The 23,129-nt window shown below is 41.6% G+C and overlaps 1 protein-coding gene across 6 annotated transcripts in view; it reads left to right on the top strand.

Moving 5' to 3' along the window:
• Window positions 1–20,856, top strand: part of CTPS2 (CTP synthase 2) — a 123,014-nt gene extending 102,158 nt beyond the window's left edge. For all 6 annotated transcript variants that reach the window (XM_034950606.3, XM_034950605.4, XM_034950608.2 and 3 more), the window contains 2 exons: window positions 18,019–18,129; window positions 19,090–20,856. In XM_034950606.3, coding sequence (XP_034806497.1) covers window positions 18,019–18,088 — 70 coding nt within the window. In that variant the 3' untranslated portion in view covers window positions 18,089–18,129; window positions 19,090–20,856. The remainder of the gene's footprint in view (window positions 1–18,018; window positions 18,130–19,089) is intronic.
• Window positions 20,857–23,129: the final 2,273 nt, after the last annotated feature.

The raw sequence follows: 23,129 nt of genomic DNA, 5'->3' as shown, positions 1-23,129 counted from the left end.
TTCAATTTCATAGTTTAAATCTATAATCTATATGGATTTTATTTTCAGTGAAACCTGTGAGGTTGGGATTTGGCTCCCTACTTCCCTGCCAAATTGTCAACGAGTTGAGTAATTTGACTTTGTTTCAGGGATTTCTATTTTGTTCCATTGATGATTTTATCTCTTACACCTGAACCTTTACCATCCTTTTCATTTTCATAGCATTATTATAAATCAGGACCTTATCGATCCTACTCCCACCATTATTAACATGTTTAGTGTGTTTTGCTATTCCTCCAGGCAAACTGTTATTTATTTATTATTTTCTTAGAGACAAGGTCTGGCTCTGTTACCCAGGCTGGAGTGCAGTAGCACAATCATAGCTCACTGCAGCCTTGAACTCCTAGGCTCAAGAAATCCTCCTGCCTCAGTCTCCCAATTAGCTAGGACTACAGGCACACACCACCATGCCTGGCTAATTTTTTTAATTTATTATTTTTGTAGAGACAATGTCTCACTATATTGTCCAGGCTGGTCTTGAATTCTTGACCTCAAGCAATCCTCCTGCCTTGACCTCCCAAAGTGCTGGCATTATAGGTATGAGCCACTGTGCCCAGCCTGTACAATGCTTTTTAAAAATCAAGTTTGAATAAAAAATTCCTTAGGGATTTTAAAATTAAATTAAATTAAATTAATTAATTTATTTATTTAGGGACAGGGTCTTGCTCTGTTGCTCAGGCTGGAGTGCAGTGGAGCAATCTCAGCTCACTGCAACCTCCACCTCCCAGGTTCAAGAGATTCTCCTGCCTCAGCCTCCCAAGTAGCCGGGACTACAGGTGTGTGCCACCATGCCTGGCTAATTTTTGTATTTTTTAGTAGAGACAGGGTTTCACCATGTTGGCCAGGCTGGTCTCGAACTCCTGACCTTAAAGTGATTTGCTTGCTTTGGCCTCCCAAAGTGCTGGGATTGTAGGCGTGAGCCTCCGTGTCCTGCCAAAATTTCATTACATTTCAATACTAGTTTGGGGAGAGTTTATTTTTCTTTCTTCTCATCCAAGAATATCATACCTAATAACTTGAAAAGCAGAAGTAACCATCCAGAATATCATAGACTTTGGTAGGGGTTATTACCACAATAACCAGATATATGTTGTTCAGAAGATTACCACTGCCAACCCTCATTCTGGCAAACAACCCTCGCAGTGTTGCTGTTGAGGGCTGGCAGGATCTGTGTGTGGTGTGCACGTGTGTGCTTGTTACACAACCCTACTTATTTGTGTCATTACCTGCTAGGAGAAGCTCACAGCTCTCTAGCATTTCCTTTCACCATGTGTTCATATGGGAACAGCTTCACATAATTTGCACTTTGGGCATCTTACTGTATTAATGTTCACCCCTTTCAGTGCACTGACTTTCAAACTGTGCTCTCGGAGCTGGAGTCTGGGCTGCTGCGGGAGCAGGCCATGGGGGCTCTGGGCTCTTTCCTGCTTCAGCTGAGCAGCTCCACTTTATCTGGCTCATGTGCCATGGTTCTGCAAGAGAGATTTCATCTGAAGAAGAGCTTCCTGTGTTCTGAGACTGCACAGCTTATGCCACTGATTGGACATCCTAATGTGGTCCCATGTCAGATGTGGGCTGTGACCCTTTGCAGCCGTTTTACAATTCCCGTTATTTTAGATTCTCACACTGAAAGGAAGGTGATAGTGGGACAAGTTAGATGGCTGGGAGAAATAACTCACTTATAACTATCTGGCTGTTTGCAAATACCAACTAATATACAAATCCCGTCTGGCTCGTGTGGACTGCCCACCTGTGTGTTGTATGGCCTGCCAATTCCCGCATGGTGGGTGGTGGTCTCTGGGTAGAGCTTCCAGTGGGGTGTGGTGGCTCACGCCTGTAATCCCAGCATTTTGGGAGGCCGAGGTGGGCAGATCACCTGAGGTCAGGAGTTTGAGACCAGCCTGGCGAACATGGTGAAACCCCGTATCTACTAAATGTACAAAAATTAGCCAGACGTGGTGGCACACGCTGCTGCTAGGGAGGCTGAGGCAGGAGGATCGTTTGAACCCGGGAGGCAGAGGTTGGAGTGAGCTGAGATTGCACCACTGCACTCCAGCTTGGGCGACAGAGGGAGACCCTGTCTCAAAAAAAAAAAAAGGCTTCCTAGTAGTTTCTGAAAAAACTGACTGATTGCTAGTGACTCCTGAGTGAGATATAGTATGTCTCAGAGAGAAGGAAAGACCTCTTAACCAAGCTCTGATGCTGGCATTGGAATTATAGCTGACTAGTAGGCTTCCATGACACTGAGGGAATTCCTACGTGTATCAACCACAAACTGGTACATTCCTTAAGGACAGCCAGCATCTTATTTATCTTTATCTCCCTGGCTCCCTTACACACAGGGGTTGTTTATTACCCATTAAAGTAATGAATGCAGGTAGCAGGGGAGTCAAATCTTGACACATTTCAGAGAGTTTTCTGACAGAGGGTGGTGACTATGAATTAATCCAGTGACAGACACCAGGATTCCAGAGGAAACTTGCACTTCAACTCCTCTCTGCCCAGCTCCATGAGATTAGTGAGCTTTGAAAAGCAAATTACTACTCTGATGCCAGGCTCTAATGTGAGCTGAGTTGGGGCTGTATTTCTGACAAACAAGATTACTGCTTGTAATCAACCCTAAACAATGTGACAAGGAATATGAACACTAGAATAATGACTTCCTTTCCCAGAAGTTGGCGCTGATGATATTCAATTGTATGGCACGTGTACGGCCAATGTCTTTAAAGCATGGAGTGTAAAAATCCTTGCCTTTGAGTTAAGCGTACCTGAGGTGTAACCTCCGCATTCTGCCTAGTGGAGAACATTTATCTTTTAGGGCCTGGGAAGTTGCAGTAAGACTATTATTTTGGGATTTACAGCTAGTGAGCTAAATTCTCAGCTACTTCATTATCTACAGAATGGCAGCAGTTAGGAAGACCAATTTCACCTGGTTTTAGGCTTGTAGTGGGCAGTTCAAGGGCACAATAGCTTCAGGACAGTATTTTTTAGGTTTTTATGAGCTATTTAAAAATACATGCAAAATCAAAATAAGAGTCTTGTTTAGGGGGTCCCCCCAAGACTGCCCACACTTTGATGATTTGCTGAAAGTAATCAGAATATAGCTGTACTCATAGCTAATATTTATTTATTTATTTATTTAGAGATGGAGTTTCACTCTTGTTGCCCAGGCTGGAGTGCAATCATGTGGTCTTGGCTCACTGCAACCTCCACCTCCCGGGTTCAAGCAATTCTTGTGCCTCAGCCTCCCGAGTAGCTGGGATTACAGGCACCCGCCACCATGCCCAGCTAATTTTTGTATTTTTAGTAGAGATGGGGTTTCACCATGTTGGCCAAGCTGGGCTTGAACTCCTGACCTCTGGTGATCCGTGTGCCTCGGGCTCCCAAAGTGCTGGGATTACAGATGTGAGCCACCGCGACCGGCCTTATAGCTAATATTTATTATGGTGGCAAAGTAAACATGCACAGCAAGATCAGTAATGGGAAAGATAAGTGGAGTCTGGAGAAATTCATTTGCACGTTTCCTATGCTCTCTCTCCTGTGATAAGTCACATCGAGTTCGCCTTCCTTCCAGCAGTGAAAATGCAACTATGCCTATGTGATGTTTCTGCCCAGATGAGCCAGTTTGAGGCTCAGAGTTTAGGGATATTTCGAGGGCTGGTCACATAGGCATTTTCTACCTAGCAACCACCAAAATTCCAGATGCCAGAGGGAAAGCAGGTGTTCACCATAGATCACATTGTTTGTATAAACAGCCTAAGCCCAGCAAAATGACCTTATCAGTTAGTAATGGAGCACACATTCCGAAAGCCATGTTCCCAGACACCAGCCAAGAACTAACCCTGCAAGCAGGCCCTTTGAAAGATAGCAGCCTCAAGCCTGCTGTTAACTCTTTTTTTACACGAGTCTAACTAACAAACCATTTTGAAAATAAATAAATCAAATGGGAAATAATGGTCCATTAAATAAATCATTGCAATTCTTTGCTGATCTCTCTCCTCTGGTGTCTAAACAATTTGTCTCACGTATAAAAGGCAACCACAAATTTGCATGGTCTTGCTGACACATAATGTAAAAGAATGAGACTGCTTCATGTAATTATAAGAAATACATTTCAGGAGAATATGAAGGTGCTTGTAATTGCAAGTTTTTTTTGTTTGTTTGCTTGTTTAAATCTAGAAACAGAGCATCTAATCTCTTTCTGGAATTCCTTTTTTTTCTTTTTTTGTTTGTCAGGCTGGTCTCAAGCTCCTGGGCGCAAGCAATCCGCCCACCTTGGCCTCCCAAAGTGCTGAGATTACAGGCATGGGCCAATGTGCCTGGCCTGAGGCCTAGAATTCCATTTTTAAGTAAGGAGAGAAGGATCAGAGTCTAAAGTTCATAGATTGTTTTCTAGCATGTGTGTCTCTGTGGCTGCCTGCAAGGCTCTTGGGAGCAATCACTACACACCAAGTTTAGGTACAACTTCCAGTTTTTATTTGTCAGATCAGAGTAAAACTCTCTTCCTTGGACAGTGCTTGATGTATATCAGAAAGCAAAAACTTAGATGGGGTTCAGTTTGCAGTTCACAGAAATGCAGCTTTTTGGGAAACATATTTTTAAGTATAAAACCAGAATCTTGAGTCATTTGAGTAGCACTTTACTCTAGTTTTGGAACTTTGGATTCCATGTCTCCATCCAGCAATTACTGTCTCTTGTGCAGATAAATCATCTTTTTGTGGCAAAACAGGAAGCAGTGTGGTACAAAAACAACAGGAGGGAAAGGTACTCAGTGATTCACTGTATTTGCTTGACTGTTTCAGACCAAACCCAAAAGCCAAAACTACTTTGTAATAAGAGAGTCTTTAAAGGAAGTACACACCTGAAGCCGGTTCCTTCCGTTTCCTCTTTCCTTTGTGTGCCCCTAGGATCTAAGTCCATTCTCTCCTCTGTGCTTAGCCCTTCCCTCTATATTTGTTGAGTCCTGGCAACAGTCAGGGTGAGAAGGAACCCATTTCATTCACCATTGTCTCTGGTCTCTCTTCTGTGACAATATATCGGGGTTTTCCTGCTAAGTAACATGCTGACTTCTAGCCTGGGATGGTTTTGTTTTCTGTTAACTTCTACATGTAGCATTACAGAAAATTTAGAAAAGAGAGAGAGAGAAAAAAAAAGCACCCACAAACCCACCAGCCTAACATAATTACTGTGCTCATTTTCAAATATTTCCTATGAGCCTATACCTGTATATGATTCTTTCTGTGGCTGTAATAATAATAGTGAGTGTATCTATCTATCTATCTAGATATATATACACACACACCCAAACTCTTTTATTTTGAAAACTTGCAAACCTACAGAAAAGATGAAAGAGTGATACAGTGACGGTCTGGAGATCTCCTTTGCAAAGGAACATTTTTCTCCATTTTGGTTTTATTTATTTATTTATTTATTTATTTATTTATTTATTTATTTATTTATTTATTTTTGAGACAAGTCTCCCTCTGTCGCCCAGGCTGGAGTGCAGTGTCGTGATCTCGGCTTACTGCAATCTCTGCCTCCCGGGTTCAAGCAATTCTCTGCCTCAGCCTCCCGAGTGGCTGGGATTACAGGTGCCCACCACCATGCCTGGCTAATTTTTTTGTATTTTTAGTAGAGATGGAGTTTCACCATCTTGGCCAGGCTGGTCTTAAACTCTTGACCTCGTGATCCACCCGCCTCAGCCTCCCGAAGTGCTGGGATTACAGGTGTGAGCCACCGCGCCGGGCCATTTTGGTTTTTAAATACCAAAAATTTGAAATGAACTAGGGCTCCTGGAAGTAATGGCTGATTCCAGGACTGGGGCAGGAAAAGTACAAGATGAGCCTGGAACATATTGCTGTATTTAAAGCAAGGAACAGTTGAAAATGAAAGGGGTATGAGTTTTCCAAGGTCAAAGAAGCCAGCTTGAAAGGGCACCCACTGGCCTTATTTTGGACAATTTGAACATCAAAAAGAACAATGACAGTATTAGATTATAACACATTTCATTTTCTGAAATTCCATGAGTCCATAATAATACTAAGAAAATACAAAAGCAAAGAAAAAAGAAAAGCCAATTAAAAATGTAGACGTCATCTCTGATGTAATAATGGATTCAAATAAGGATCATCAGTGGATGCTAAAGCCATTGGGTGAAATTTGTAAGAAACATAATATTCATATGTTTTCAGAATAGCACCATAAATTCTTTATTAATTACAGAAGTTTGTATTTTGAACTTAACACTTCATATGCATTTTTCCAAGTTGCATGAAGTTCATTTTTAATGGCTGCACACTTCACCATTCACTCAACACACCCCCTATGTTAAAGCTTATTCTATCCCAGCCACTGTGCTGGGTGCTTGAATAAGTGCTTAAATAAGAACATGTTCCCTGACCTGGGGACTCATCAGGTAGTATAACTGTTCTCTAAATTTTGGGAGGTGACAGACTTCCAAGATTGTGATCAAAGCTGTGGGCCCACTTCCTGGAAAACTGCCCAAACATACCACTTTGTAGTTTCCTTACATTCATACCCCCAATGCTACCCCCCTCCCCTGCATCCATAGACTTTCTTCTAGGGGTCTTCAGCTACAGACCTTCCCATCCAGGAAAGGGCACAGACCTGCAAGCGCACAGTCCCAGCAGTGTGGGAAATGCTGGCATTAGAGCTTGTTCTCTCTTTCGTGGTTGTACCCAGGGAATGCTCCCAGGTTGCCAGGATTAACTAACATTAAGATTAATATCTTCCTGCAAGTGGTACCATCACCCACACAGTGTGACCTGGCTGGACTCCCCTGGGGAAGCTCAGATTCCTCCTCCCTCATCCCCATTGCTCATAGTCAGCAGGTGCTGGCAATTCCTGTTGTTGGAATTCACTCCATCTTTTGTCTATTTTCTGCCATGCTGCAAGGGAGTATGGCCCGGAGTCAGGACTCTAGCTGTCAACCGAGTTCAAACTGGCTCTTTTACTTCCCAGCTGGCTGTGACCTTGCTCTTCTGTGCATTGCTTTCTTTATAAAAAGGGGATGGTAATAGTCCCCACTTGACATGGCAGAAATGAAGATTAAGTTTCACACTAAATGTAAAGCACTGAGCGTAGTGCCTGGTCTATGGTAGGAACTTAAATGGGAATTATTATGATGATGCTATTATTATTACTTTTCCTTTAGTTCCAGTATCTATCTCTTGCCTACTGCAAAGCCTCCTACTTGGTTTCTCTGCCTCCAGCTTTCTTCCTCCCAATCCATCTTCTGCTGTTGGAATGATCTCCCCACATTATTTTGGAACTTAAAACCCCCCCGATGGCTTCCCTTGGTTTATAGGATAAAATGCACACAAATCCATATGGAACAGCTTGCAGTTTCCTGAACTCCCCAGAGGGTTTTGCCTGTTGTGTCTTGATACACATTCCTGACCTGCTTAGTGAGAGGGGAATAGGGATCTATATCCTATTAGAATGGTTGTTCACGGACTCGTTAGGTGAACAAGGTGAATCAGAGGTGACAAGGTGGCGAATCGGAGGTGAATTATTAGGTGAATTGCAGGTGAGAGTGGCTCCCTCCATTGTTCACAGAGGGTGCATTTCACTCTCCCAGGCATGCTTCTCTTACGTTGCGTGGCTCTGCTCTCTCTTGGACTTGGAGAGTAAGGTACTCTTTTCCCTTGCACAAATCCGACATTCTGTTTCCAGCACTGTTTGAAACTTGGAATCGCTTTGTTTCAAACTTGGAATCACTTTGCTTTTTGACTTTGAGTTGCATGGTTGATGTTGCCAGGGGCCATTCTTGCACCATGTGGTGCAAAAATATTTTATTTCTGTGGGGACACTATTGACAAGTAGGGTAGATGCTATGGATTTTACTTCTGCGTCTGCTGCTTATTGAGTAATTTTGTCCAAGTCACTACTCCTAAACCTGCTGATTCTCCTCCTTAGGGCCGCTGTGAGGGACAGTTGAGGTGGTGCTTTATAAACTCAACTGCTATCAAAATGCCACTTTCCCCGCTTTGTTACACTTCAAGCAACAGTGAACTGAAATTAACAAAAGATTCTATTTTGCTTTCTTTTGAACTGTTCTTTTAAACATTTTAGAAAACCATTCACCCCTGTGATTGTTTGACTTCAACTCCATACCTTGAGATATTTTTAGGGTAAATTATTGTTAATGAACCACATTTGAGTACACCTTCCCTTGGGGTGGGATAAACGTTGGTTAAAAGGTGCTTTTAACCAGATCACGGTGCACTGCAGTGTGGATGGTGTGGTGCCAGACACGAATGGAATTAATAGTACTACAGACTACCGTGTGCTTTTACCACCCTGCCTGGGTGGTATTCTACTGTTTACTATGAAATATAAAACTCATTCAAAGCAGACTAAATTTTTGTTCCATTGCTCTTATATTTTATGGCTTCCAGGGGCCCTTTATGAAGGAAATAAGTATAGTAGTAATACTGCTTTGGGGAAAACTGTGTTCATGACAATCTGTTTTTAAAACATGCTGTTTCACAGGAAACGGATTTTAATATAAAGTATTGTAAGGAACTCATGCATGCTGGGAATCCTAACTATGCCATTAAAATCTTTAAATTCCAACCACCTCTTTCTGTTAATGGAGAAGAAATGGTTTAACAGCTGCCTTGGGGTAGCGTAAAGGTGGGCTATATGAGGCATTGCTATACCCTTTCCCTAGCACCTTGGAATATCTGTTTTCTTATGTTGGGAATTTATTGGGAGCCAGAAGTCCTTGACAAGCAAACTTCACTATGACAAACCTTTCGTTTGTCAAGAGCCACATGTTGGCTGGGCACAGTGGGTCTGTAATCCCAGCACTTTGGGAAGCCGAGGCAGGCGGATCACTTGAGGTCAGGAGTTCAAGACCAGCCTGGCCAACATGGCGAAACCCTGTCTCTACTAAAAATACAAAAATTAGCTGGGCATGGTGGTGCATTCCTGTAATCCCAGCTACTTGGGTGGCTGAGGCACGAGAATCACTTGAACCTGGGAGGCAGAGGTTGCAGTGAGCCAAGGTCACACCACTGTGCTCTAGCCTGGGTGTCAGAGTGAGACTGTGTGTCAAAAGAAAAAAAAAGGGGGGGGTGCCGGGTGCGGTGGCTCACGCCTGTTATTGCAGCGCTTTGGGAGGCCGAGGTGGGCGGATCACCTGAGTTTGGGAGTTTGAGACCAGCCTGACCAACATGGAGAAACCCTGTCTCTACTAAAAATACAAAATTAGCCAGGCGTGGTGGCACATGCCTGTAATCCCAGCTACTCGGGAGGCTGAGGCAGGAGAATCGCTTGAACCCAGGAGGTGAAGACTGTGGTGAGCTGAGATTGCGCCATTGCACTCCAGCCTGGGCAACAAGAGCAAAACACTGTCTCAAAAAAAAAAAAAAAAAAAGAAAAAGAAAAAGAAAAAGAAAAGAACTACATGTTGACCATTGTGGTAAAGTCTTGTCAGTATAGTGATTCCTCTGTGTTGCTGCTGGTGATTTTGGTTTTGTCTTGCAAGAAATGGTACCATAAAATACTTTTTAAAAAGAGAGTTTTCATGATTTGGGAGGCACACGCATGCACAAGAGATATTTGCTGTGATTTTCATTAATGGTAGATAGACCTTTAAAAAAAACTTTTGGCCCTTTATTTCCTTCTCCTGCCTAATTGCCCTGGCAAGAACTTCCAACACTATGTTGAATAGGAGTGGTGAGAGAGGGCATCCCTATCTTGTGCCAGTTTTCAAAGGGAATGCTTCCAGTTTTTGCCCATTCAGTATGATATTGGCTGTCAGTTTGTCATAGATAGCTCTTATTATTTTGAGATACGTCCCATCAATACCTAATTTATTGAGAGTTTTTAGCATGAAGGGTTGTTGAATTTTGTCAAAGGCCTTTTCTGCATCTATTGAGATAATCATGTGGTTTTTGTCTTTGGCTCTGTTTATATGCTGGATTACATTTATTGATTTGCGTATATTGAATCAGCCTTGCATCTCAGGGATGAAGCCCACTTGATCATGGTGGATAAGCTTTTTGATGTGCTGCTGGATTCGGTTTGCTAGTATTTTACTGAGGATTTTTGCATCAATGTTCATCAAGGATATTGGTCTAAAATTCTCTTTTTTGGTTGTGTCTCTGCCTGGCTTTGGTATCAGGATGATGCTGGCCTCATAAAATGAGTTAGGGAGGATTCCCTCTTTTTCTATTGATTGGAATAGTTTCAGAAGGAATGGTACCAATTCCTCCTTGTACCTCTGGTAGAATTTGACTGTGAATCCATCTGGTCCTGTACTCTTTTTGGTTGGTAAGCTATTGATTATTGCCACAATTTCAGCTCCTGTTATTGGTCTATTCAGAGATTCAACTTCTTCCTGGTTTAGTCTTGGGAGGGTGTATGTGTCGAGAAATTTATCCATTTCTTCTAGATTTTCTAGTTTATTTGGGTAGAGGTGTTTGTAGTAATCTCTGATGGTAGTTTGTATTTCTGTGGGATCGGTGGTGATATCCCCTTTATCATTTTTTATTGCATCTATTTGATTCTTCTCTCTTTTTTTCTTTATTAGTCTTGCTAGTGGTCTATCAATTTTGTTGATCCTTTCAAAAAACCAGCTCCTGGATTCATTAATTTTTTGAAGGGTTTTTTGTGTCTCTATTTCCTTCAGTTCTGCTCTGATTTTAGTTATTTCTTGTCTTCTGCTAGCTTTTGAATGTGTTTGCTCTTGCTTTTCTAGTTCTTTTAATTGTGATGTTAGGGTGTCCGTTTTGGATCTTTCCTGCTTTCTCAGCCCAAAATTTCCTTAAGCTGATAAGAAACTTCAGCAAAGTCTCAGGATACAAAATCAATGTACAAAAATCACAAGCATTCTTATACATCAATAACAGACAAACAGAGAGCCAAATCATGAGTGAACTCCCATTCACAATTGCTTCAAAGAGAATAAAATACCTAGGAATCCACCTTACAAGGGACGTGAAGGACCTCTTCAAGGAGAACTACAAACCACTGCTCAATGAAATAAAAGAGGATACAAACAAATGGAAGAACATTCCATGCTCATGGGTAGGAAGAATCAATATGGTGAAAATGGCCATACTGCCCAAGGTAATTTATAGATTCAATGCCATCCCCATCAAGCTACCAATGACTTTCTTCACAGAATTGGAAAAAACTACTTTAAAGTTCATATGGAACCAAAAAAGAGCCCTCATTGCCAAGTCAATCCTAAGCCAAAAGAACAAAGCTGGAGGCATCACACTACCTGACTTCAAACTAGACTGCAAGGCTACAGTAACCAAAACAGCATGGTACTGGTACCAAAACAGAGATATAGATCAATGGAACAGAACAGAGCCCTCAGAAATAACACCGCATATCTGCAACTATCTGATCTTTGACAAACCTGAGAAAAACAAGCAATGGGGAAAGGATTCCCTATTTAATAAATGGTGCTGGGAAAACTGGCTAGCCATATGGAGAAAGCTGAAACTGGATCCCTTCCTTACACCTTATACCAAAATCAATTCAAGATGGATTAAAGATTTAAATGTTAGACCTAAAACCATAAAAACCCTAGAAGAAAACCTAGGCATTACCATTCAGGACATAGGCATGGGCAAGGACTTCATGTCTAAAACACCGAAAGCAATGGCAACAAAAGCCAAAATTGACAAATGGGATCTAATTAAACTAAAGAGCTTCTGCACAGCAAAAGAAACTACCATCAGAGTGAACAGGCAACCCACAAAATGGGAGAAAATTTTCGCAACCTACTCATCTGACAAAGGGCTAATATCCAGAATCTACAATGAACTCAAACAAATTTACAAGAAAAAACAAACAACCCCATGAAAAAGTGGGCAAAGGACATGAACAGACACTTCTCAAAAGAAGACATTTATGCAGCCAAAAAACACATGAAAAAATGCTCACCATCACTGGCCATCAGAGAAATGCAAATCAAAACCACAATGAGATATCATCTCACACCAGTTAGAATGGCAATCATTAAAAAGTCAGGAAACAACTGGTGCTGGAGAGGATGTGGAGAAATAGGAACACTTTTACACTGTTGGTGGGACTGTAAACTAGTTCAGCCATTGTGGAAGTCAGTGTGGCAATTCCTCAGGGATCTAGAACTAGAAATACCATTTGACCCAGCCATCCCATTACTGGGTATATACCCAAAGGACTATAAATCATGCTGCTATAAAGACACATGCACACATATGTTTATTGCGGCACTATTCACAATAGCAAAGACTTGGAACCAACCCAGATGTCCAACAATGATAGACTGGATTAAGAAAATGTGGCACATATACACCATGGAATACTATGCAGCCATAAAAAATGATGAGTTCATGTCCTTTATAGGGACATGGATGAAATTGGAAATCATCATTCTCAGTAAACTATCACAAGAACAAAAAACCAAACACCACATATTCTCACTCATAGGTGGGAAATTGAACAATGAGAACACATGGACACAGGAAGGGGAACATCACACTCTGGGGACTGTTGTGGGGTGGGGGGAGGGGGGAGGGATAGCATTAGGAGATATACCTAATGCTAGATGACGAGTTAGTGGGTGCAGCGCACCAGCATGGCACATGTATACATATGTAACTAACCTGCACATTGTGCACATGTACCCTAAAACTTAAAAGTATAATAATAAAAAAAAAAAAAAAAAAAAACTTTTGGCAAGGCATGGTGGCTCACACCTGTAATCCCAGTACTTTGAGAGGCTGAGGCAGGAGTATTGCTTCAGTCCAGGGGTTCTAGGCCAGCCTGGGCAACATAGTGAGACCCCATTCCTACAAAAAATAAAAATAAAAGGTTAGCTGGGCACGGTGGCATGTGCCTGTAGTCCCAGCTACTCAGGAGGCTGAGGTGGGAGGATCTCTTGAGCCCAGAGGTGGAGGCTGCAGTAAGCTGTGATCGTGCCACTGCACTCCAGCCTGGGTGACAGAGCAAGACCCTGTCTCAAAAAAAAATTTTTTTAAGGAAATGACAAGGACCATTGCATGGTGACTGTAGTTTGCTTTTTAAAAATCATTATTCATTTGTTTTTAGATCAGTACTATCCAATATAACTTTCTACACTGCACTAGGCGCACATGGCTACTGAGCACTTGAAGTGTGACAGGTGCAAATGAGGAATGGAATTTTAAATTTTATTTCATTTTAACTGATTCAAATTTAGATAGCCACTGTGGCTTGTGGCTACCATATTGGACAGTGCAGTTTAAAAATTTTCCCCTCTTCTTGGGAGGCCGAAGCGGGCAGATCACTTGAGGTCAGGAGTTTGAGACCAGCCTGGCCAACATGGAGACCCTGTCTCTACTAAAAATATAAAAAATTAGCTGGGCGTGGTGATGGGTGTCTGTAATCCTAGTTACTCAGGAGGCTGAGACAGGAGAATTGCTTTAACCTGGGAGGCGGAGGTTGCAGTGAGCCCAAATCATGCCACTGCACTCCAGCCTGGGTGACAGAGCGAGACACTATCTTAAATAAATTAATTAATTAAAAATTTCCTCTCTTCAAATGTAACAAGACACATAGGGACATGTCTGTATTTTATACCACTTCATAAAATTTAACATGCAAGACTCTAATATATGATAATTCTTCCCTGTGAGAAACGTGTGTGTGTGTGTGTGTTTGTGTGTATAAAAGATTGCTGAAAAAGATAGGTTAGTCCTAAGATAGAGCTGGATATCTTGAATTAAATGAAAATATACCCAGACACATCTAGCTTATGACTTAAGTTTGTTCTGTGTGAAACAGAAATGAACCCGGCATAGAGTAGCACTCACAGCGCATATGCAGCACAGAGTGCACTCACATTTTATTGCATGTGCAAGAGCCACTGTTGGTCTGCATTCAGATGACCCACATTTTATTTCTAGCAGTTGTTTTTTATTGGCAGATGAACGTCCTAAAATCAGCAAGTTCAGCAGTAACGTATATTTTGATAATTCTGTTCTTGAGTGTCATGGTTTATTTTATTGTCCTACCGCCAGTCTCTGAACATATATGAAAGACAATTAGTGAACCCAGTCATTAACCTTGGAGATGAATAAATTCAAGCTGAACTTCATTTTGTTAAACTCAGCCTGTGCCATTTGGATGTGTTGGCAGAGCTTGGGGCAGACAGCCATCAGATAGGAAATGAGAGCTGTTAGATTAGAAACAGGCCCGCCCAAGTCCACTTGCTAATGTGGGTAGGAAATTATACTTGGCATAGGAAACAATTCTGAAAATCATACACTTAGCAGTTTTTATTGGTTCTTTATGTTTCCATGACTGTTTGAGGAGATACCAAGTTATGAATATATAACCCCTATCAATAGCAACATCTTATATTTTTATATAGTTTTCAGAGCAAGTTTATACAGTTTCTTTTGACTCTCAAAACATTTTGGTGAGTTTGGAGGTATTATTGCCATTTTTTCTAGACTCAGAAGTCAATGACTTGTCCAAAGGTATGTGGCTCATAAATAGTATAACCAGGAGTGTGGGGGGAAGATATGAGCCCACTGTATTCTTCCCCAGGCTTAGAGATGGGGAAGGAAGTGGGTGTAAAATCTGGCACCCAAGGAAATGAAGTTCCCTCAGTCCTTTGGCCCTTGTCACTTGCGTTAGGGGACATGCCCTAGTGGGTCCTGCTGCCCTACCTGTGGCACAGCTTAAACCCCATCCTGTGCCCCGAGCTAGTATAATGGGGATTCTGGCTTCACCTTGAAGGATCTATGTGCCAAGTAAGTCACTTGAACGTCCTTGACCTTCATGTCATCTCAGATAGGGAGTTGAGTGCAACTTCCAAATCCCCTTTCTTGGCTAATTCTATGACACAAAATGTTGCATAGAACGAGGAAGGAGTCTCCATTTGAGCAGGGAGAGTGCATGAATAGGATGTATCAGCTTTTTTGGCTGTTGTTTTTTTTTTTCCTCCAAATATTCTTCAGTTATTCCTATGTACCAGTAGAAGGGATTTCTCTGAACTAAAGTCTAAGTAGGAGGTATCTTTCTACTTGATTGGTTTTAAGGATATGTTGTTTTATATGTTTATCTAACATATGTTGTCTTTTCTGCCAGTTCTGAATCTTCTATCTCCTCTCCTTATTCTAGTGCTCCCCCTACCCCCGCCACCACCTACGCTGTTTTTGTTCAAAAGCCAGAGAAGGAAGTGAGCATGCAAATCAGGAAACAGATTGTCTTTTTGCCTATGCAGATTTGTCTGTGATTTTGTTTATTTATTAATATTCACTTAGCATGTTTAGAGTAAAATCTTCCTTTTCTAGTCTATCAGCATAGGGTTTCTCCAATTGTTCCCTTTCCTCAAAAAAAAAAAAAAAAAAGTAAAATTTCACCTGTTAGGGAATTCAGACTTTTTTTTTTTTTTTTTTTGAGACAGAGTCTTGCTCTGTCGCCCAGGCTGGAGTGCAGTGGCGCGATCTTGGCTCGTTGCAAGCTCCGCCTCCCGGGTTCACGCCATTCTCCTGCCTCAGCCTCCCGAGTAGCTGGGACTACAGGCGCCCACCACCACACCCGGCTAATTTTTTGTATTTTTAGTAGAGTTGGGGTTTCACCGTGTTAGCCAGGATGATCTCGATCTCCTGACCTCGTGATCCGCCCACCTTGGCCTCCCAACGTGCTGGGATTACAGGCGTGAGCCACCGCACCTGGCTGGGAATTCAGACTTTTATTGCTATAAATCAGCAAAAGTTTGGCCAAGGCTGGGGATGGGTCAGGCATGAAACATTTCCTTGTAATATCATCTCCATAGATCAGTAGAACTCTAGTGGAGTGGATCAGTGTGCTGATTTATTTGGAACTGAGTAAAAGGAACCACAAACAGACCCCACAGCTCAGAGTGAAAGTTGAGCTGCAGAGCTATCTCATGGGGAAGGGGTATTTCTAAGGCAACCCAACCTGGCGATATTTGTCAATAATTGGTCCTATTTTGAATACTATCTGTGACTCAAGGTAATCAGGGCATTCCATATATTTCTAATTTTGAAATTTGCATAATTGTGAAAATTATTTCTCCAACTCTTGGACCTATGAGAATCTTGGAAGGGAAAACTTTCACGCTGCTGACCTAAAATCATAATGAAAACATGATCTGAAGGAGATAACATTTCAAGGCAAGTGTAGAGAGTGCGTTAACATTTTTTATGTCACTGCAGGGTGTTTTCTGGGTCTTGAGCCAATATGCACGTCTTAGTCCTCATGACCACCAAGTTCAAGCTCCTGTGCAATTTGCTGATCGTAGATGACTAGTTCCTCTGTAATGAGGAGGTGCTGTGATTCTCAAGCACGGAGGCCAGCACAGATCTGGATCTAGGGAGGTGCTGTGGTCCTTAAAACACAGAGCCAAAAGCCAAACTGCAGCTGAAAAGAATTACAGCATTTGGCTAATGTAATCAGGGATACGCAGCTGTGTTCACTGTTCTCCAGTCCTTTCATGTTGCTAGAGGGGAGAAAAGATAGTTTTTCCTCTACCCATCATAGGTTCATGGCCAAGGCCCTGATAACAAAAAAACAGATTAACAAGCAAAAAGCATACAGTTGGGCACAGCAGCAGGTGCCTATAATCCCTGTTATAGCAGGTGCCTATAATTCCAGTTACTTGGAAGGCTGAGGTGGGAGGATCCCTTGAGGCCAGGAGTTGGAGACTAGCCTGGGCAACAGTGAGGCACCACCTCCCCACACTCACACACACACACACTCCAGCCCCATTTCTTAAAAAAAAAAAGAGACAGAGAAAAGCATACAAATTTATTTAATGTAAGTATTATGGGAACCTTCATAAGGAAATGAAGATTCAAAGAAACAGGTAAACTCTGGTCTTTCTAAAACAGACCTGATGAAGAGTAGAGAGTCATGGAGAGTTATAATAGAGCAAAAAGAGTGTGATCTCATGGTAATATAGTAGGGGAACTTAGCAAGGCCTGTTTATTCAGATTCTTCCCTGGGATCCTGTGTCTTCAGAGATAAGGATACTCGTTTCCTCTGGGTATGGGGGTTGGGGGTACCTCTCATCTGAGGGCCTTTTGACCTGCTTGGAGAAGGTCAGAAAATCCTTCCGGGGTGTTATGACCTGCTTCAGTGGGGGAAGGTCAGAGGAAGGTCAGAGAGAACTTCTTGCACATGCTATCTCAAATTCCTTCCGCTTCATGCAATGTATATGTGGGGGCTGTTACGGTTAGAGTCATAATAGTCTAGGTCAGGGGTTGACAGACTTTTTCTGTAAGGTTAGAGAGTAAATATGTTAGGCTTATGAGCCATACGCAATATGCCAAGATGCCATATTTTGGGGTAGTGTGTCCTGAACTCCCTCATTGCCAAAGGAAACAGTTGTCATCAGAAGAATGAAGAATGAAAAAAACAAACTGAAGATCCAGGTAATATCGTATGCTATGTTATTACATTGAAGAACAAATTGACATCAGTAGGAGTAGGACTAAGTGATGCTCAACCTCAGATGGACTGAGGTTTAGGCCCTAGTATGACAAGAGTAGATTCACAGAAAATAAATGGGTCCATCAACTCAGGCTTTCATTTTAAATCAGTTTGTTAATATAACACCTCTAGTAGAAAGCAAGCAATAGTTAAGGTGGCAGGAAGGCAATCTACTTTCAAGGCTTTTATTAAAGTTTAGAAATGATCAGTGGTCTTCAGAAGATTATAAATTTCAGTCTAAACTGAAATGTGTTTTTAAATTTTCTGAATAAGTAACTTCCAGTTTACGATGAAAATAAGTGATCAGTTTCTCTGACCAAAGAAAGAGGCCATTGCATGTGATTGGACTGACCTCTTCCTGTGGTGACTAGAAAGTGCTAAAAGAATATTCTTTAGTATTTTCTCTCATACTAAGGGGTTAATATGGAATGTGTTTGAAATTGCAAATTGAATAATTGTCCAGGTTTTTTTTTATACCTTGCTAAATTAGTTCCTCTTTTAATCTAGTGATAGATACAGTGATGCCAGTGATGACAGCTTTTCAGAGCCAAGGATAGCTGAGTTGGAAATAAGCTGAAATGAATACATGACTGGGAATAATGGGGACTGCCTGTGAGGGTAAGATGGAATCTTCGAGGATTGTTCATTTCTCTCATGGACAAGCTGTCATCTTGGTATAGAGGCGGGTATTATAGGACTTGCCTCACAGGATCTTGCCCCTTTGAGATACTCCCATTTGACTGGCACAGTTAGCAGGACATGCATGACAGCCCATGACAGAGTTAGTGTTTGGGGAAAATGGAATGCACCTTGGGCCAGGAAAAAAAATATATAAGTACACCTATAAATGTATATGTGGGGGCTGTTGTGGTTACAGTCATCATAGTCTAGGCCAGGGGTTGACAGACTTTTTCTGTAAGGTCAGAGAGTAAATATCTTAGGCTTATGAGCCATGCAGTTCCTGCGGCAACTACTCAATTCTGCTGTTGTAGCAGGAAAGCAACCATAGACAATATGTAAGTGAACAGGCATGGCTGTGTTCCAATAAAATTTTATTTACAAAAACAGTTTGCTGATCCCTGGTCTAGGCCACTCATAGAAGAGCAGATTTCCTTGGATTTGTATAAAATAAAATAAAATAAAATAAAATAAAATAGTATTTGATTTCTTTGTAGGGAGATGCAAGAGACAGGCTTAGTGTCCAAGGGCAGCTTATTTTTCCATTGCTCTATTATGCACTATTAGAGAGAATACCAGCCTGGATAGCTTCAGTAAATTTATGCTCAGTGGCAGATAGTGCCTGGATTGCCCTAGGCATTATGGCAGGCCTTGACTTGTATAAGCTGTTCTTTAGCAGAGACAGCAGCTTTTGGAAGACTTGTAAAGTGTTCATTGCTTTCCTGTGAGGTCTCTTCATGTTTATCAGGGAAGATGCAAAGCTGTGTCTATTTAGTTTTGCCTCAAACATGGAGACCCTTTGGAGCAAGCCAAAATGGTGCAAAGGTTAGCTGGAGATATTGAAAGACTTGTATTATTCAGTTCCTGGTGTTGCTAATATTTATATTCTTTTCTTTTAAGCCTCTGAAATAATTGAAGGCAAGATGAAGGAACTATCTGAAGAAATCACTACACTCTTAGAGAATCCCTCTGTTCTCCAGCAAACATGGGATGTAAAGCCTCACAGGGAATCTGATAATACATACTTCTGTCAACCAGAACCAGAGGGGTAGTTTTCTTTTCCCTCCAGAGGCAGCCTTTGGTACTTAAAATATCTGTAGCTGATTAAATTTTTCCCAACAACCTCACTGGGGAGAAAGTGTGTTCATGTTTTGTCCAGCGGATCAGGATGTTAGGATGACGAGCAAGAGTCCAGGTCACTGTGCCTTTGCTGTATGGAAAGGATGGCAGGGAACATGCTGTAAGTAATTTTGAGTAAGAAAATGAGTCACTGTGTTACCTGGAACTCAGCCACAGATTTGTGTGTGGTCCAAGATCATTTCAGTTTCTCACCCTGTTTATTTCCTGGTAAAAGTAATATTGAATAGGTCCAAGACTCGGGGGTGGCAAGTAAGGCTTTGCCTCAGGCACAAAATTTAAGGGGGCTCCAAAAAACTCAGGAATCAAGATCAGCAATACAGTCTGAGTATCCCTTATGTGAAATGCTTGGGGCTGGAAGTGTTTTGAATTTCAGATTTTGGAATATTTGCATATACATGAGATATCTTGGGGATGAGACTCAAGACTAAACATGAAATTAATTTATGCTTCATATACACCTTATATACATAGCCTAAAGGTAATTTGATACAATATTTTAAATAATTTTGTGCATGAAACAAAGTTTCGACTGCATTTTGACTGTGATTTCTGGCATGAGATCAGTTATGGAATTTTCCACTTCTAGCATCATGTTGGCATTCAGAAATTTTGAAATTTTGGAGCATTTTGGATTTTCGGATTAGGGATGCTCAACCTGTATATATATTTTTTAATCGACGTGAAATTCACGTAACATAGAATTAACCATTTTGAAGTGAACAATTTGGTTGCATTCACTGATGTTGAGCAACCACCACCTTTAACTATTTCCAAAACATTTTCATCACTCCAAAATAAATGCCTGTACACACTAGCAGTCACTCCCTATCTTCCCCTCCACCTGTCCGCTGGCAACCACTGATCTCCTTTTTATTTCTGTGGCTTTTTCTATTCTGGATATTTCATATAAGTGGAATTATACAATATATGTGGTCTTTTGTGTCTGGCTTCTTCTGAGACAGTAGGAAGGGGGCTTGGCTTTGGCTCACCCCCACTAGAGCATTTTTTCATGCATTCCCACTGATCACAAAACCCATACTACTACCTCACTGACACCATACCTGCTAACCTCCAGGCTTTAGTCATACAAAGAAAATGGCCTTTCTGTATTGTTCTTCTGTGCTCTCATAATGCTTAACCATGTCTTTTACTTAAACAATTCCAGGAACTGGCCTTAGGAGATCCAAATAGGGAACCAAGATTGCAGAGTGTCCCATCTTGGGAGGGAATGCTGAATAATTAATTGATTTACAGCCTTGTTGCCGCTGGCCAGACCACCAGGTGGCCCATTACTCGAGATGATCATCACAACCAGATGATGCTAACCTATATCCTCTACCCTTCGCGTGATTTGTCTGGGAAAAGTCTTTTGGCCCCATGTCAATTTCTATTGCATTGAGAGCCCAAGAGCCCCTGGTCAGTCAGGCTTCCATTTAGCATGGTGTTTGCAAGGTTTACCCATGTTGTAGCATGTGTCAGAATTTCATTCCTTTCTATGGCTGAATAAAATTCCATTGTATGAATATACCACAATTTGTTTCCACCTTTTGGTTATTGTGAATAGTACTATGAACAATCACATGCAAATGTTTGTTGGAATGCCTGTTTTTAATTCTTTTGGGGTGTATGCCTAGGAGTGGAATTGCTGTGTCATATGTAATTCTCTTTAACTTCTGAAGAAGGATCAGTAATATTTTAATGTAATATTATTTTAAAAAATCAAAATTAGGCCAGGTGTGGTGGCTCACACCTGTAATCCCAGCACTTTGGGAGGCCAAGGCGGGCGGATCATGAAGTCAGGAATTTGAGACCAGCCTGGCCAACATGGTGAAACCCCGTCTCTACCTAAAATACAAAAATTAGCTGGGCATGGTGGCCCATGCCTGTAATCCCAGCTACTCGGGAGGATGAAGCAGGAGAATTGCTTGAGCCCGGGAGGCAGAGGTTGCAGTGAGCTGAGATCACACCATTGCACTCCAGCCTGAGCGACAAGAGCAAGACTCCGTCTCAAAAAAAAAAAAAAAAAAAAAAATCAAAATGAAATAATTCACATTTGAACACAAAATCAAATTTTCAAATAAAGACAGGATCCAGCTCTGCACCTCCTTCACCTCCCCCAGTCCTTGCCCCATTCTCTGACATTCTTATCCAGTATGTTTTCTACTTTTTCCTGTTGAATGTGCTTGAGATGACTTAGTTGTTGCCTACATTTAAGCTTTCTAATACTAATTTAAATATTTTAATTGTTCAGTTAATTTTTTTGTGGTGGTTTTGCTCCCCCCCCCCAACTTTTTTTTAATGCCATAAGGTATTATGGCCTTATTTTGTAAGATGCCACAGAAAATTCATCTACCAAGCACATACAAAAATGAAATGAGTAATTCTGGTAAACAAAAAAATTAAAGAGCTTTAGGGCCCTGCTTGCGAAAATTACAGCTTGAAGATCACAAGAGGCTCCAAATGAAAAGCCCGCACCCACGGTAGGTTAAAAGCTGGAATAGGCCTCATAGAGAGGGGGTTGGAAGCTCAGAGGCAACACTTTTAACATCACAAAGGGGTAGTCTGGCTTAAATGGAAGTTTTCAATTTTAATGATTGTGATTTCTAAAGTCATTTGTAACAGAGTTCTTTCCTGTGGGCTAATGATGCATGTAAACAGGACCAGAAAGACAAGCACTTAAGAAACAATAAACCATCCTGTCCCCTTGAACTTGGAATGTAGGGAAGCACAGAAGGACAGTAGCATGGCTGCTTAGCATACAGGTACTGGAACAAGAGTGAGACATGAGCACATAGAAAGTTACTATAAATCATTACTCAACAAATGTTTCTTGAGCCAGGCATGGTGATAGGGGTCCCAGTCCAGACCCCAAAAGAGGGTTCTTGGATCTTGCGCAAGAAAGAATTTGGGAGCAAATTCATAGAATAAAGTTTATTAGAGAAGTAAAAGAGACAAAAGAATGGCTACTCCATAGACACAGCAGTAGCACGAGCTGCTGACTGGGTATACTTATGGTTATTTCTTGATCATATGCTAAAGAAAGGGTAGATCATTCATGAGTTTTCTGGGAAAGGGGTGGGGAATTCCTGGAACTGAGGGTTCCTCCCCTTTTTAGACTATATAGGGTAACTTCTGAACACTGCCATGGCATTTGTAAGCTGTCATGGTGCTAGTGGAAATTTCTTTAAGCATGCTAATGCATTATAATTTGAGCATAATGAGCAGTGAGGATGACTAGAGGTCACTTTTCTCACCATCTTGGTTTTGGCTGGCTTCTATACCACATCTTGTTTTATGGTCAGAGTTTTTATGACCTGTATCTTGTGATACCAGTCCTGCCAACCTCCTATCTCATCCTGTGACTAAGAATGCCTAACCTCCTGGGAATGCAGCCCAGTAGATCTCAGATTCATTTTACCCAGCCCCTATTCAAGATGGAGTCACTCTGGTTCAAATGCCTCTCACAATGTCAGGTGCCGGGGGTGCAGTGGGGAGTAACCTCAGATAGAATAGAAAAGGAACTCAGTTCCTTTTTCACATTTTTTTTTTCTTCTTGTCTCACTGATCACAAGACCCACACCCCTGCCTTGCTGACAATTGGTTTTAGATAAGGCTTCAGGCTTACAAAGAAAATAGCCATTCTTCTGTGCTCTCATAATGTTTAATCATGCCTTTTACTTAAAAGAATTCCAGGAACTGGCCTTAGGAAATCTAAACATCAAACCGAGGTTTCAGAATGTCCCATCATGGGAAGGGAAGGAACCCTGAACAATTGATTTGCAGCCTTGTTACAGCTGGCC

The sequence above is a fragment of the Pan paniscus genome, chromosome X (genome assembly GCF_029289425.2).
Source record: "Pan paniscus chromosome X, NHGRI_mPanPan1-v2.0_pri, whole genome shotgun sequence".
NCBI classification, from domain to species: Eukaryota; Metazoa; Chordata; class Mammalia; order Primates; family Hominidae; genus Pan; species Pan paniscus.
This window is presented reverse-complemented; position numbering and strand designations above follow the sequence as displayed.